Source organism: Phocoena sinus, chromosome 12 (assembly GCF_008692025.1).
Source record: "Phocoena sinus isolate mPhoSin1 chromosome 12, mPhoSin1.pri, whole genome shotgun sequence".
NCBI lineage: Eukaryota > Metazoa > Chordata > Mammalia > Artiodactyla > Phocoenidae > Phocoena > Phocoena sinus.
Genome location: NC_045774.1, coordinates 26,906,450 through 26,924,166, shown reverse-complemented (window position 1 = coordinate 26,924,166; position 17,717 = coordinate 26,906,450). Strand labels below are relative to the sequence as shown.

Below are 17,717 nucleotides of genomic sequence, written 5' to 3'. Positions count from 1 at the left end.
AAGATGGGACTCAGCTCTAGTACCTCCCCTCTCAAGGATGGCAGCCCTCACATGATTGCTGTTTAATGCCTGCAAACAGTTGTTTTATATATTTTGGTGGTTTCCTTTGATAAGTTGTAAAATGTGCTTTCCCAAGAAGAGATTATCTCAGATTTACAGCGATTTATAGCAGTATCAAGACCATTTACTCCCTCACAGCCAGCACAGAAGGTTCAACTCTCTTCATTTTTAAATGTTGGCAACAAATTCTTCTCTTTTTTTAAAATCACTGAGTGGTCTTTTAAACATATGAACTTAATTATGTGTACAAACTCACGCATAATAAGAGAAATACTAACTCAAACGACCCCAATATACCATTTTTCATCTACACATTTAGCAAAAGTACAAATCTGATAAATACACTTGTTTGGAGAGACTTTGTGAAAGCAGGTAGCTTCATGTATTGCCAGTGGGAATGTCAATTGATATCATCCCTACAGAAGGCAACATGCAATATGAATCTATTCCACTTCTGGGAATTTATCCTACACATATATTTGCACACATGCAAAATGGCAGAGGTACAATGGTGTCTTGTGTTAATTTGCATTTTTTGGCTACCTAGTGAGGTTACTTACCTTTTCATAGGATTTGACCATTTTTCTGTTTCTCTTGCTTATCAGTCTGTAGGAGTTGTTTTTGTTTGTTTTGTTTTTTTGCATATTCGACAAATTGATCCTTTTGCAGCACTAGTATTAAGTATTCTCTCCCTATCTAGCATTTGCCATGTTTATGGTGGATTTTTTTTTAAGGTGAACAAAAACTTGAATTTTTAATGAAACCAAATTGGTCAATGTTTGCCTATAAGCCTTTGGGGCTTATAGGTCCCTTTCTGGCTTAAGAAAGCCTCTCTTTCCTGGAGTATATACCTATATTCTCCTAGCTTCTCTCTTATTATTTTCTGGTTTTATTTTTTTTATATTCACCTTATGACAGACTAATTCATGTTAAAGTAATTTAAATTAGCTCAGAATAGCTAATATGAGTGGTTTCCTCTCATAGCCAACTTTCTTAGTCCAGCAACAGTTGATTAAATACTTCAGTTCTGTGCTGTCTTCTTTCACTACCATGTTTACTACCATCAGAGCACCAGCTAAAGGCAAGCTGCCAGCTCACTCTGAGATAAGTATTTTCCTAGACTACACATTATCTAGGCTAGAAAATAGAGTGAAGTGTTTTAGTTTGAAAGGCTTTTCAACTAAAGATCCTGCTGAGCTTACGGCTTCATCTGGAAGCAAGAGTAAAGGAAGAGAGTTAATGCCAGTGATGGATTTAATTAAATGAAACATTTGATCCTACCAAAGAGAACTAGAAAACAAGGTTTTATAAAAAGAATTGAAAAAATAATTGAGAGTTGTCACCACCTCTGAGTATGAAAGACTGAGACAAAGAGAGCTCAAAACAGAGAGATTTATGGCATCACTTTGACATGGGAAGAGATCTGTGTACACAGTCAGTTACCAGTAATTCTTGAACTGGATACTAAAGCTATATTGCTTTGGATGGTATTCCAAGACCTACCAGTATGGGGATGGCACCAGCTGAGATGGACAACATATTTTTAAAGTGTGTGTGTGTGTGTGTGTGTGTGTGTGTGTGTGTGAGAGATACATTTAAATATGTAAATTTGATAGAGACTAGCCAAAATGAGATGCAGACCAGAACCTATAAGGCATCATTTCCCATCCTCTAAAGCACTGTAAAAAGTGACTGGGGACACTGCATCTAACTCTGACCCACATGGGTAGTAAGTGGTAGTGATGGAGTAACAATGCAGGTGAGCCTGACACTTTTCACCACAATAATGTTGATGATATTGATGCTGACAATGTCAACAAAACTGTAGTACGAATGAAAAACAGCCATTCATCTGGTCTGAAGAGATATCTTGACTTCCTGAGCTAAGAGATAATCTTTTCTTGGGAAAGCACACGTTACAACTTATCAAAGGAAACCAACAAGTTTCATGGAAAAAAAACATGAAAATGTATCTTATTTCTCTGATTGTGAGAAGTTATTTTAAAAAGTAATCTAAAGCAAACCAATTTGTAGAAAATAAATACATTAACCAGATGACCATCTTCATTTTAGGGCATGAAAACCAGCACATTAATATAGTCACAATCACAAGTGCAAGATGTTCTTTAAATAAAGGAAACAAAACATAAATGTCCTTAGAGTTACGTGAAGAGTACTTACTGGAAACCTAACTACAGTGACATCTGTCTTTGTGGCCTCAACCAGGAAATCCATCCAGAAGTCCACAAGTTCCTGCTTGGCCACGGGCTGTTCTGAAGTCAGTTTCACAAAATGCTTATATATCAAAATCGTCTCTACAATAGACTTGAGGTACCTAAAAAAATCAAAAGATATAAGACACATAATAGGCAAATGTAGAACCACCTGTTCCATCTATCCCAGTTTTACTCTGTAAATGTAATTTAAATATGGCATTAATAATTATGCATGCCAAGTCACTAAACTTTATTATTTGTTATATGTCATGTACTATCACATGTTATCTCACTTAAATCTCACAAAAATTCAGTAAAGTAGGCCATTTTACCTCCATTGTAAAGATGAGGAAACAGGTTTAGACAGCTTAAGTAACTTGGACTGAACAATACACCTACTTAAAACATGACTTTTAAAGTAATGCCTATTCTATTCAAGAAAGTGGTTAATGCATTTGTTTTAAAATATGCTCCCTTGAGAAAGCTTTTCTAAGTAGACCGATCATAAGGGATATTATTTTGCTCTAAAGTAACTCAGCTCATATATATTATACAAATATCCTCAAACCTTAAGACAGATGGTGCCTCAAAGGAAAAAGTCAGGAAAAAATGAGGAGCAAGATAATTATATGAGATAATGGGTAAGCAAGCACTTTGTAAACTACAGACATGGAAGTTAACATCAAGCTAATGGAAACAAAGCATTGTTTTGTGGTTGTTATTACTATTGCATAAAATAACGTCTGTTTTCTTGTCAACAGAGGCCAAGACACCTCAGACCAAAGCTCTTTATAACCATGCTTCAGTCTCCTCTTCGGCCATCATCGGAATGGTCACATAAAGAAATAACCAACTTGACTGCATGTAAACGTGTGCATTTATTGGTTCAGTTATCTTCATGCCATTTGCTGAACGCCTGCCATCGACATTGCTACTGACAGTACAGCCCTGTCCTCAAGCTGCACATGGTGTTGAGGAGACAGAAATGTAACAGGTATTATAGCACCATGAAATAAATGCCCACAGAGCTGTAACTCACAGAGATACGACGAACAAAAGTTATACAGTCAGTATCAATAGAGATATGACTGAAGAACGACGGAAACACAAAAGAAGAAAATTTCCGGAGATGAAAGAATCACAGTGTATGTAACAGCATCCACCATCATCTCTCTGGGTGTGGGGAAGGGTTTTAGGCCAGCATGTGATTTCTGAGCTGATGTGATTTGCGAGTGTTCCCCAGGTGGAGAAGAGGGCTGGAAGACGATGCTCAGTGTGTGCTGAGACACAATGGCATGACATCAGAAACTGGCATGTTCAGAGTAAATAGAGAGCAGCATAAACCTAGGGGTGTGACAAGAGCTGAGGTTTAATGACTAAGGGAAAATCTTGTTTGCCACGCCAAGGAGGTGGACTTTATCCCTTAGGCTGTGAGGAGCCATTAATCTACGCTGATTTAAAGATTTCAGTGGAGGGGAAGGGTCAAACATGCATTTTAGAAAGATCACTATGAGAGCAATGCTGGGGAGGATTTGCTAATAAAGGAGATCTGAATGTGAGGAAATGCTTTAAGAAGCCATGAAGGTCTACCATGGTGGGAATTTCCTCAAATGGTCCCTCTGATGAAAAGAAGTCAGTGGCCTGAGCTCTGAGTGCTCTGAGCTTTTCTTGATATCACAGTTAACCTTTAAAAGTCTTTACAGCTAATGGTCAATCATTACATGTGATGCACGATAAAATCAGCATTCAAAAACAGTCCTGGGCTTCCCTGGGGGCGCAGTGGTTGAGAGTCCGCCTGCCGATGCAGGGGACACGGGTTCGTGCCCCGGTCTGGGAGGATCCCACATGCTGTGGAGCGGCTGGGCCCGTGAGCCATGGCCGCTGAGCCTGCGCGTCCGGAGCCTGTGCTCCGCAACGGGAGAGGCCACAACAGTGAGAGGCCCGTGTACCGCAAAAAAAAAAAAAAAAAAAAAAAAAACAGTCCTAAATGCAGATGGAATTTTGTTTTCATCTCTCCAGTTACCACATCCATAGTGATGAGACCTGGGTACATCCCAAGAAAAATTTGAAATTAGAAAAACACACATGATATAGGAAACATCTAAATGTGTCAGTAAACCCTGAGTAAAAAGAAGTGAAAATCAAGAATGAGAATTCCAAAAGTGAGATTAGATCACGAAGGAAACAAAGGGCACGTGTTTGCAGCAGGGGCTGGGAAGGCTGAGATGGAAGCTTGTGAATCTGCTGATTAGAGTTGCAGGTGTAAAATTCGAGGCCTTTGCATGATTCAAGTGGGTGACACTGCCCAACCTAGGCTAGCAGGTTGGTCAGTGTGATGGAAAAGCTAAGCTTGGTGGCTGGTGGACATACCTGTGTCCAAAGCCATCAGAACCTACATATAACACATTTTATTTACGAGCATCAATCACTTTTTCCTCTAGATTCTGCATTTTATTCTCTAAGCAAATAAAATCCCCTAATTGTCAGTTCAACAGATTTAACAATTTAGAAACAAGTGATAGGAGCTTTTATCAAAAATAACTGTACGAACACCTAACAATTTACTATTACCATGCAGGTGTCTTCAGTTTAAAAAGCTTTTCAGATGCTTGAATGACTCTCAAGTGGTCATTGGCCAGGACACTTGCTCCCAGGAAAAATCCAACTTCCCAGTAGCTCTGGAGCTTTTCCAAGTTTCCCTTTTTACCAAGAAGGCTACTGAGCTTCACCCCTAGAAGATAAAAAGGAAGAATAACTTTACAACACATGGCAGGCAGGCAGAGCTGACGTTTTATTAAAAAGCAAAACTAAGCTTTCATTCCTCCTTTCAGATTAAAATAGTTTTGTTGAGTTTCTGATTCTAAAAAGGGCTTAAGTTCACTGTAAAAAAAAAAAAAAAAAAAAAAAAGCAGACTAATCAGAAAGGTACACAGAAGCAAGTGAAAATTTCCCTCAATTTGAAAACCACAAAATAACTGTCAGTGTCACACTGATGTACATCATTCTAGAATTTTTATATATGCATATATGCATAAATGAAAAGGTGATAACACTCAACCTCTTGCTGTGTAACCTTCTTTCCCTTACTATATCATGGATTCTTTAATTACTTGAAAGGGAAATACACAGAAATTCTATCCATCAGGTGAAGTATAAATGTATACAGCATATATAGTTTACAAGAGTAAAATGCTATAATAATTATGCAAAAACACTTATACACTTACAAAGTTAAAGAAATAAGGAAACTGACAAATAACACTGTCTTGAATACTGTGGCTTTGTAACAAGACTTGAAATCAGGTCATGTAAATCCTCCAACTTTGTTCTTTTTTAACATTGTTTTGTTACTTCTGGGTTCTTTGCATTTCATTCTAACTTTTTATCTCTACTCTACCTTGTATTATTTTTGCATTTGGAAGGATTTGTTTGCTTAAAAAAATATATATCTCTGTAGAATTGCCACTAACATCCATAACATATGACAGGAAAGTTACTAAATGTCAGGAAGGTTATCTGAGATTTGGGAGTAAGGTAAAAATGTGGAACATGTCATTTCAATATCATATGCAGGCATAAGGCCACTCTAGGACTGTCCGGGGAAAGTGTAGCTAAGTTCATCTCACTATTTATTAACGATCTTAGAGAAGTTTACCTGTTAACTTGTATAATATGTTTTTGTTCAGGAGAGATGTAAATAATTTCTGCCTACTTAAACAGTGAATCCCTAAGATTTATAACCTGTTGGACATAAACAAGCTTTTTAAAACAATCAAACTCGGATATCTGATTCTAACATTTCTTTCTTCAATTATGAATACCCTAGCTTCTTAAATAAACTTTAAACGGGACATAGCCTCTTACTGTTTCCATGTTAACTGAATTAAATAGAATAATATTTTATATTTTCTGAGAGTCATAAATTTATCTTTTTTGAAAATTATACTTTAACAAAACAAAACAGCCTTTAAAAACCTTTATGCTGGGCTTCCCTGGTGGCGCAGTGGTTGACAGTCCGCCTGCCGATGCAGGGGACACGGGATCGTGCCCCAGTCTGGGAAGATCCCACATGCCATGGAGTGGCTGGGCCTGTGAGCCATGGCCACTGAGCCTGCGCGTCCGGAGCCTGTGCTCCGCAACGGGAGAGGCCACAACAGTGAAAGGCCCGCATACCGCAAAAAAACAAAACAAAGAAAACCCCACAAACTTTATGCTGCTTTTTATCATATAATTCCACTTAAGCCAAGAAACTTCTAGGAAGAAGTCCATCTGGGAATTCTTCACATTTTGAGATGATAAATTAAAAAGAACGGCTTTGCCACCTTAAAATTTCATGAAATGAGAAAAATTACACGTGTGTATGCAACAACATCCATGATCTCCTATCTGGACATAAAAAATACAACAAATACAAATGGAAGAAGAAAGTGCAGGGGGGAAATCAGACACTAAAAATGTGTCTCTATCAACCTCAGTTGAAAATGAATTCTCTTTTTTGTGTCATACTTGGGAACAATGAATGCAGAACTGATCTAGCGCCAAACCATTTAAACATTTAAATAGGGACTATGAAAGTGTTTAATAGTGAAATTACAATATTAGTTTTAAAATAAAATTTCAGGTTTATTCATGCTTCCCAGAAGTTCATTCTATGAGGGTGATATTAACGTTAGCCTTGGCATAAATTTGTCACATGATTGTTACCCTAAGCCATTCAGCATTCAGACAAAAATTTTTTTTTTTAATGGCAAATAGTATTTTACTATATGGATGGGTCATTTTAATTTCCCTAAATGCAGATGGTGGCTGCTTTTTATTACTATAAACATTCTTATACACGTCGCTTTGTGCGCTTGTTCAATTACTTCTTTGTAATAAAGTCCTAAACCTGGACTTGTTAGGGACAGAAGATATGCCCATTTTAAGTGCTGATATTACGGACACTATCATGTCCTTTCATCTTTGCCAATATGATGGAGGAAAAAGGAAACACTGTCTTTTTAAACCACTTATTTCACATTCACCATATCAGGTGGCACACGTCCAGCCATCCCACCATTAGGGATGCTGGTTGGATCACTGACAGCTGGATCCCTCGAGGGAATATATACAATGAATTGTATGGGAACGTTTGTTCCTTTGTTATTAACAAGCAATCTGTGGGTGAGCTTTGGTATCATGTAAATATGGCAAATGAAAATTTAAAAAAATAAGCATCTTAATGGTTTTAGTTCTAATTGATGATCCTTGTCAGAACCATTATTTTAATATCACTAGCATTATCAACTTTATCATTCCTTCTACTTTATTAGCTAGCATTCTTTTGAAGAATACATTCTCCTGAAGAATATACAGTTAGTATGTAGCATGTCTTAAGAAGAGCTTTACCTCCTCAACTGGATGAACTATAGTATCCCTTTAAAAGGAAGGGAAAGTACTGAGCTTTTTTCCTTATAATTTTCAATTTTCTAAGAATTTGGTCACTTCCATAGATGGCAAGTGAGTTGTTTTGTGGTTGGTGACGCGTTTTGTTTTAGTTTTGATTTCTTTTTCTTGATTATCCTTTTAGACTCATGGATTTTTATATTCAGTAATACAAATTTTATTTTAATAGCTCCCTGAAAATAAGATTCAAATAGTGGTTTGTCTCAGTTCCAATCACACTGTTCTTTTATTACATCATCATCTCATAAAGTGTCTCATGGTTGAAAAATTCCACAGAAGATGGGAGAATCATCTTTTATTTAGCTGAAGTTTGAATATTAATTTTAAGGCTTGTGAAGCTGAAAAAAGGATAAAGATGTAAGAAGCGGTACTGTGTTTTTAAATCCTAGTTCTAAATAGTACAAACATCAGTGATTATTCAAAAACTGGGAAATTAAAACACAGATCATGAAGCAATTAGTCATAACCTCAAACAAACACACAACTAGAATTAAGAGTCTTTGGGCAACAGATTATGACAGCTAAGAACTGTTCTTACATTAGAGTTCTTAAAGTTAAGATGATATGTTTGGAAAGCCTCAGATTTAGTGATCTTCTTATGACATCTTAATCTTTAATTGCTTATCATTTATGAATAAATCAAATTTCAAAATACAACTAAAGAAAAGATTTTATAAATTAAAGTCTGATTACTATCAGAACTCAGGAACTCAGAATAATTTGTATATTTGCAGGGGACCAATAATAAAAAAAGTGGGAGAAGATATAAATTACTAAAAATTTTGATTAAAAAGAGAATGCAACTTATATTTTTAAATATGCCAGATATGTTATCAATCTTTTTTTATTACATACTATTACTAATAAAATTATTATATTAAAATATTCATTTATTTAGTCAAACTATTTTCCTTGAAAATCCCTTTAACTCTATTTTACCATATAAATATTAACTTTAGGTCAACCTATGTTGGTTAGCATAATTTGTGATTGAGTAGAATCTAAATTAGTGAGTTTTAATTGCCTTTTAGTTTTTAAGGACATATAATTTAGAGTGTATATCACAGTATTTTAGAAGCCTAAAACTTAGCTCTTATGGGAACTAAAAATTTATTGTCAAGTCAGATTTTAAGTCTGTATGTTTTGCAATTTCCAAAATTAAAAATTCAACTTCAAATGCTTTCAAATGTTTGTTCAACATGTATTATGAATCAGCTCTTCTTGGAAAAAATTGAAGTGTGTTTCCTTTACAAAGTTACATTAATCACAGTTCCTCAAACCTCAGAGTGCCGACCATCCTTTTTCTTTCCCCCAGCTTTTGAAAGGTATAATTGACAAAGCACTGTGTAAGTTTAAGGCGCACAATGTGTTGATTTGATACACTTATATCTGGCAAAATGATCACACTGTAGCCTTAGCTCACACCTCCAACATGTCATATAATTTCCACTTCTTTTTTGTGGTGAGAACATTTAAGATCTACTGACCATTTTAATCTACATTTAACTTAAAAATGAGAATTTAGAATAGGTACATTTCAAACCACTATGTTACTGCTCTACTTACACATGCAAATCAGTGTCAAATTCTGTGATGATCTGCAGGCTTCAACCTCAAGTTCAAGAACAGAGCAATACAAATCATTTTTAGATCACTGATGCATAAGGAGTTTTGGCTAGTGTAGAGTTTTTTAAATAACCTTAGATGCAGAATTTTATTATAATTATAATTTAATTATAATAAATAATTATTTATAATAAAATAATTATATTTATGAAAAGTGTATATTTTACTGATTTCATTTTCCAACTAAAAATATTATTTCAAATAAAACTTTGTGCATTGAATACCACTGCAATCCAGCAGCAACAACCATTGCATCATTCTTTTAGTCTGCGTCTTTTAAAACGTACTTAATACTCAAACGTTACTTGCCTCAAAGATTTCCCAGAACATCATATAAGGCCATTGTATTAGTCTTTCCCAAATAATGTAAAAAAAAGTCCAGGGCTCATTTTTTCTTATGACAAATTAAACAAAACATTTCTCCAGTTAAAAATCTTAAAGGAAAAGTTTCTTCTACAATTCATAGCTTAACTAAGATAAATTTTTTTCCTCTACGAAAAATATGGCAAACTATTTCTATGTCTGTAGTAAAAACTCCTGCAAGAGTTGTAAAGGGTCTCTGAAAGAGAGGGGTTATACACTCAAAAGAGAGCAAAATCTGATTACCTTAGATAGTATTCAATATCTAGAACCTTAAAAAATGTTATCAAAGCCAGAACTAAGGAAATCACACAGAATTTGTTCACTGAGATATCCTAATCTTCAAAAATTCCAAAGAAGGGTCAGCATATGAGACAATGACCACTGATAAAAGGGAAAAAAGCACATTCTATCAATGGCTACAATTCAGAGATGGTCTCTGAGGAGACCAGTCACTGCCAAGACTGCCATCTGCTTGACCTGTTGTTCTAGGGGTTTGGGAGGCTCCACCTCCGACAAAACTGAAATCATACGGGCAGGTGTACAAGAAACAGAAACAGGAAATATCAGAGTTTCCTTCCTCCCATTCTTTCTTTCTTTCTTTCAGCTCCAGGAAAGCAAAATCAATCTAAGATAGGAAACTTCCCTGATGTTCCACAAAACACTACCTTATTTGGCAGTTGAGGGCTGAATGCAGAGCCCATATTTTTAATTAGTTTGAGCTGGAATTAAAAATATCAGGTAAAATAAACTAAAAACTGAACTACAACCCAGTGTCAGGATTTTGCACAACAATATGAAACATTAAATAAGGAGATGTAATTTGTTTTTTAGGAAGTCAGATGGGACAGAAAGCAAAGGGACTATCTATCAAAGATTCTTTTTCTTTGTATCGCTCGGTACAGTTTCTTGATTTCCATGGAAAGCGTCAAGCTGTAATTACCAACTTTTCGGAGCTCAAAGGAAGATTCGAACTGGTGCCCAGATGCCAGGAGGAGGACCGCATAATTAATTCCTGACTGTAGTGTTGGCTCAGATTCAAATGCCTTTTTGAACCTATAAAAAAAAACACACACACACACACAAATGTACAAGTTTACTTTTTCAGTCATGAAAGTTTGAGTTTGCAATAGCTTCTGTTTGCATAACTCCAAGGCCCGAGCAAGTAAAAATATTCCACGGCTTTCACCCCAGAATCTAGTGTGCTATTAGGATTTAATGCTTAAGTGACTGTATACCCTCACCCTCAGCAACATGGCATTCCCCTCACTTACCTCAGCCTCATCATAGCATCTCCAGTCTTTAAAAAAATCCTCTCTTCAAAGTCTTCCAGAAATGTGAGAGAGCGTGTGTGTGTGCGCAAACAGTGAAAATTTAAAGATAAGAACCCTGTACATATTTTAAGTAGTTTTTAAAAGATTCAAAAATACACAAAGCAAATATATATATATATATATATATATATACACACAAAACAATGAGGAAGATCATTCATGTAACATACTGAAACAATCACTTCCATAAGAGTGATATAGAAATGCAATAAAGAATGTCAGCTGCAGTAAGAAATTAAGGAAAACAGAGATTGTGCCTGTGCATATACTAATTTTGGCTCAAAGAGAATGAGAACACTTTTCCGAATATGCATGAAACTGAATATCAACCTTTCAAAACGTTTCACAGTTTGAGAAGACTTCAGTGTTTGTACATCCCCTGTATTTTCAAGGTAACACTTCCTAGGTTCCATTCAAGGGTCTCCTCACATACGTCATTTAACAGGCAACAATATTCAATATTATTTCATTTAAGAGCATGAAGAAGAACAAAATTAAAATAAATGCCCTAGTGACTAACAGAAACTGAGCCAAACATGAAAAATGAAAGAGCTATTTAAAAAAATCAGATCAAGGAAAATATAAAGACTAAATACCTAATGAATAACCATTTAACGATACAAAAAAAAGGATACCTAGGGAAAAACACATTAAAATTCCAAGATAGAGGCATTCTTATTAAAATCATTAACTGTGAAACTGAAAGGTGTGAATTGCCAAAATGGCAGCCAGCACAATAACGTACATTAGAGTATATTCTTGGCTTTTATATACACCTGAAGTTTTCCATAATTTAAAATGGTAAGGTAAACTTCAGAAGAAAAGTACATCTTTTCTGAATATTGAGAATCATGTGCCCTTTTTAAGGGTCTTACTTTTTAAGCAAAACAAGTGTCTCTGAAAGGAAACAAAAACCAAATAACTATTAATCTTAACTAGTTGGCTCGAATAGTTATGTATGTGAAATAAGAAAAAAATATTTCCAACTGCATCACTGTTGCTGATTAAAAAGCATTTTTATCTCTCCAGAAGTACAGTTGTTTCCCAAATCTAAAATGGAAAAAGCATGCACCCAGACTGCTGATATCCAAAGCAGGTCATATCAAGGAAAGACATGATTTGTAAGTCTTAGACTCATATAAGACCCAAAGGTCTTTGTGTTTGTTCAGAGGCAAGTAGAAGGTCCCAGCAAAAAAAGATATAGGAGAAGAGAGGAGTTAATACCTTTCTTTCTACCAATACTTTATAGTTTCCACAAATTCATATCAAGATACATAATATTTTTCAACAAATAAATTCTTTCATTTCTCCTGAAAGAAAAGAACATGGAATAGTTCTCTTCAACATATTCAAAGGAAGATGCAGAAAGCAAGATAACACCAAATCAACCAATAAATATTGACTAAGTGCTTCCTATGTGTCAAACTAACCAAAATGAACAATTGGGCTTATAGCTGTTTTTCTGTTACCATGAACAATACATTTAAGAATATTTTAACCAAAATATAGATGCAATAAATTAATAATTTATACTTTTTATGGCTCACAGAACTCCATAATAATAAGCTGGGTATCAAGGAGAAAGTCTTAAGGAAGTGGAAATTCTCACACACTGTAAAAGTACATTAGTATAGTGTTTCTCGGCAGAAATTTGCCAATACCTATCAAAAATTGTAAAATATTTAAAAAAGCAATGCATACCTATTGACACAAGATTTCCATATCTATGGGTTTATACTAAGAAAAAACATTAAATATGTAATCAGAAATTTTATTACAAGAATATTTGTTACAAAATGAAACAGTACTTCCTAAGTTTCCCACAATATTATAAAATGGAATATGGAATAAAATGTATTCCGAATGTTGGAAAGCTATGTAACTGTTTAAATTAGAAGAATAGTCAATGTCAGGGGAAAACCTGAGTTTCTAGGTAAGATATAATAGTCTACTTGGGAGCCATCACTCCTGCTACAACAACTAGGTGGGAAAAAGGATACACATCAAAAACATATTTTTATAGATGCTGGAGATCTATGGAAGCAACAGCATAACAAAATCACTGAAATAAAATTCCGAACAGGGAAGTGTCCTACCAAGGAGAGCTGAATTGCTTTTGTCGCTATAGGGGCATTTGCTGATTCCAACCATAATATTAAGCGTAGGCTCGGCACAGGCAGAGAAACTCTACCTATTTGAAACGCTACCAGGGAAAAGAGAAACAAGTGGATTTCCTGATAGTTGCATGGGATGGCATGACAGGGTGAAACCTGGAGGAACCGCAAATGTGCAGCCGGTTTTCTCCACAGGACATTTGTTGAATGCTGACTATATGAGCAGTTGGGGATGAGGTATGGCTGGAATGGCAGTGAAATATGAAGTCCAGCAGTACTTAGGAGTGAAGTGTTACTTGAGGGAGAGGCTGCAACAAATAGATGGCAATCTCCTCCAAAGCCTGGAGCTGTATAAGAGAATAAGCAGTCAAACTCAAAACCCCAAAGGGCAGTTACAAAATCTTCCACAGTACTTAAGGGATAAGAAGATAGAACCCTGCTTGGCTCTCAATCAAAAGCTGAGGGCGGTCACATCCAGGAAGCAGGAACAAAACAGAGACAGACAGGGTCAAATAAAACTGAAACCCAGGATGGCGGAGTAGAAGGACGTACTCTCACTCCCTCTTGTGAGAACACCAGAATCACAACTAGATGCTGGACAATCATCTACAGGAAGACACTGGAACTCACCAAAAAAGATACCTCAAATCCAAAGACAAAGGAGAAGCCACAATGAGACAGCAGGAGGGGCGCAATCACAGTAAGATCAAATCCCATAACTGCTGGGTGGGTGACTCACAGACTGGAGAACATTTATACCACAGAAGTCCACCCACTGGAGTGAAGGCACCCCAACCTGGGGCTCCAGCAACGGGGAGAGAAATTCCTAGAGAATCAGACTTTGAAGGTTACTGGGATTTGACTGCAGGACTTTGACAGGACTGGGGGAAACAGAGACTGCACTCTTGGAGGGCACACACAAAGTAGTGTGTGCATCGGGACCCAGGGGAAGGAGCAGTGACCCCAGGAGAGACTGAACCAGACCTACATGCTAGTGTTGGAGGGTCTCCTGCAGAGGAGTGGGGTGGCTGTGGCTCACCATGGGGAGAAGAACACTGGCAGCAGAAGGTCTGGGAAGTACTCCTTGGCGTGAGCCCCCCCAAGAGTGTACCATTAGCCCCATCAAAGAGCCCAGGTAGGCTCCAGTGTTGGGTCGCCTCAGGCCAAACAACCAACAGGGCGGGAACCCAGCCCCACCCATCAGCAGTCAAGTGGATTAAAGTTTTACTGAGCTCTGCCCACCAGAGCAATGCCAGCTCTATCCACCACCAGTCTCTCCCATCAGGAAACTTGCACAAGCCTCTTAGGTAGCCTCATCCACCAGAGGGCAGACAGCAGAAGCAAGAAGAACTACAATCCTGCAGCCTGTGGAACAGAAACCACATTCACAGAAAGATAGACAAGATGAAAAGGCAGAGGGCTATGTATCAGATGAATGAACAAGATAAAACCCCAGAAAAACAGCTCAATAAAGTGGAGACAGGCAACCTTCCAGAAAAAGAACTCAGAATAATGATAGTGAAGATGATCCAGGACCTCGGAAAAAGAATGGAGGCAAAGATTGAGAAGATGCAAGAAATGTTTAACAAAGACCTAGAAGAATTAAAGAACAAACAAACAGAGATGAACAATACAATAACTGAAATGAAAAATACACTAGCAGACTAATTGAGACAGAAGAACCGATAAGTGACCTGTAAGACAGAATGGTGGAATTCACTGTTGAGGAACAGATAAAGAAAAAAGAATGAAAAGAAATGAAACAGCCAATGAGACCTCTGGGACAACATTAAATGCAACAACATTCACATTATAGGGGTCCCAGAAGGAGAACAGAGAGAGGAAGGACCCAAGAAAAAGGTTGAAGAGATTACAGTTGAAAACTTCCCTAACATGGGAAATGAAATAGCCAACCAAGTCCAGGAAGTGCACAGAGTCCCATACAGGATAAACCCAAGGAGAACATACCAAGACACATAGTAATCAAACTGGGAAAAATTAAAGACAAAGAAAAATTATTGAAACCATCAGGGGAAAAACGACAAATAACATACAAGGGAACTCCCATAAGGTTAACAGCTGATTTCTCAGCAGAAACTCTACAAGCCAGAAGGGAGTGGCATGATATACGTAAAGTGATTAAAGGGAAGAACCTACAACCAAGATTACTCTACCCAGCAAGGATCTCATTCAGATTCGATGGAGATATCAAAAGCTTTACAGACAAGCAAAAGCTCAGAAAATTCAGCCCACCAAACCAGCTCTACAGCAAATGCTGAAGGAACTTCTCTCACTGGGAAACACAAGAGAAGAAAAGGACCTACAAAACCAAACCCAAAACAATTAAGAAAATGGTGACAGCAACATACATATGGATAATTACCTTAAACGTGAATGGATTAAATGCTCCAACCAAAAACACAGGCTTGCTGAATGGATACAAAAACAAGACCCATATATATGCTGTCTACAAGAGACCCACTTCAGACCTAGGGACACATTCAGACTGAAAGTGAGGGGATGGAAAAAGATACTCCATGCAAATGAAAATCAAAAGAAAGCTGGAGTAGCAATACTCGTATCAGAAAAAATAGACGTTAAAATAAAGAATGTTGCAAGAGACAAGGAAGTACACTACATAATGATCAAGGGATCAATCCAAGAAGAAGATATAACAATTATAAATATATATGCACCCAACATAGGAGCACCTCAATATATAAGGCAACTGCTAACAGCTATAAAAGAGGAAATTGACAGTAGCACAATAATAGTGGGGGACTTTTAACACCTCACTTACACCAATGGACAGATCATCCAAAATGAAAATAAATAAGGAAACAGAAGCTTTAAATGACACAATAAACAGGATAGATTTAATTGATATTTATAGGACATTGCATCCAAAAACAGCAGTTTACACTTTCTTCTTAAGTGCTCACAGAACATTCTCCAGGATAGATCACATCTTGGGTCACAAATCAAGCCTCAGTAAATTTAAGAAAATGGAAATCATATCAAGCATCTTTTCTGACCACAACACTATGAGATTAGAAATGAATAACAGGGAAAAAAACATAAAAAATACAAACACATGGAGGCTAAACAATACGTTACTAAATAACCAAGATCACTGAAGAAATCAAAGAGGAAATCAAAAAATACCTAGAGACAAATGACAATGAAAACACGACGATCCAAAACCTGTGGGATGCAGCAAAAGCAGTTCTAAGAGGCAAGTTTATAGCTATACAAGCCTACCTCAAGAAACAAGAAAAATCTCAAATAAACAATCTAATCTCACACCTAAAGGAACTAGAGAAAGAAGAACAAACAAAACCCAAAGTTAGCAGAAGGAAAGAAATCATAAAGATCAGAGCAGAAATAAATGAAATAGAAACAAAGAAAACAATAGCAAAGATGAATAAAACTAAAAACTGGTTCTTTGAGAAGATAAACAAAATTGATAAACCATTAGCCACACTCATCAAGAAAAAGAGGGAGAGGACTCAAATTAATAAAATTAGAAATTAAAAAGGAGAAGTTACAACAGACACAGCAGAAATACAAAGCATCCTAAGACTACTATTAGCAACTCTATGCCAATAAAAAGGACAACCTAGAAGAAATGGACAAATTCTTAGAAAGGTATAACCTTCCAAGACTGAACCAGGAAGAAATAGAAAGTATGAACAGACCAATCACAAGTAATGAAATTGAAACTGTGATTAAAAATCTTCCAACAAACAAAAGTCCAGGACCAAATGGCTTCACAGGTGAATACTATAAAACATTTAGAAAAGAGCTAATACCCATCCTTCTCAAATTCTTCCCAAAAAATGTGGAGGAAGGAACACTCTCAAACTCATTCTATGAGGCCACCATTACCCTGATACCAAAACCAGACAAAGATACTACAAAAAAAGAAAATTACAGACCAATATCACTGATGAATATAGATACAAAAATCCTCAACAAAATACTAGCAAACAGAACCCAACAACACATTAAAAGGATCATAAACCATGATCAAGTGGGATTTATCCCAAGAATGCAAGGATTTTTCAATATATGCAAATCAATCAATGTGATACACCATATTAACAAATTTAAGAATAAAAACCATATGATCATATCAACAGATGCAGAAAAAGCTTTTGACAAAATTCAACACCCATTTTTGATAAAAACTATCCAGAAAGTGAGCACAGAGGGAACCTATCTCAACATAATACAGGCCATATATGACAAACCCACAGCAAACATCATTCTCAATGGTGAAAAACTGAAAGCATTTCCTCTAAGATCAGGAACAGGACAAGGATGTCCACTCTCACCACTATTATTCAACATAGTTTTGGAGGTCCTAGCCACAGCAATCAGAGAAGAAAAAGGAATAAAAGGAATCCAAACTGGAAAAGAAGAAGTAAAACTGTCACTGTTTGCAGATGACATGATAGTATACATAGAGAATCCTAAAGATGCCACCAGAAAACTACTAGAGCTAATCAATGAATTTGATAAAGTTGCAGGATACAAAATAAATGCACAGAAATCTCTTG

General features: G+C 36.4%; 1 protein-coding gene across 2 annotated transcripts in view; it reads right to left on the bottom strand.

Annotated features, from left to right (window-relative positions):
* MAP3K5 (mitogen-activated protein kinase kinase kinase 5) overlaps positions 1–17,717 on the bottom strand; it is a 224,254-nt gene that overhangs the window by 95,691 nt on the left and 110,846 nt on the right. For both annotated transcript variants that reach the window (XM_032651201.1, XM_032651202.1), the window contains exons 8-10: positions 10,651–10,763; positions 4,848–5,007; positions 2,242–2,395 (exon numbers count right to left, since the gene is read on the bottom strand). In XM_032651201.1, coding sequence (XP_032507092.1) covers positions 2,242–2,395; positions 4,848–5,007; positions 10,651–10,763 — 427 coding nt within the window. The remainder of the gene's footprint in view (positions 1–2,241; positions 2,396–4,847; positions 5,008–10,650; positions 10,764–17,717) is intronic.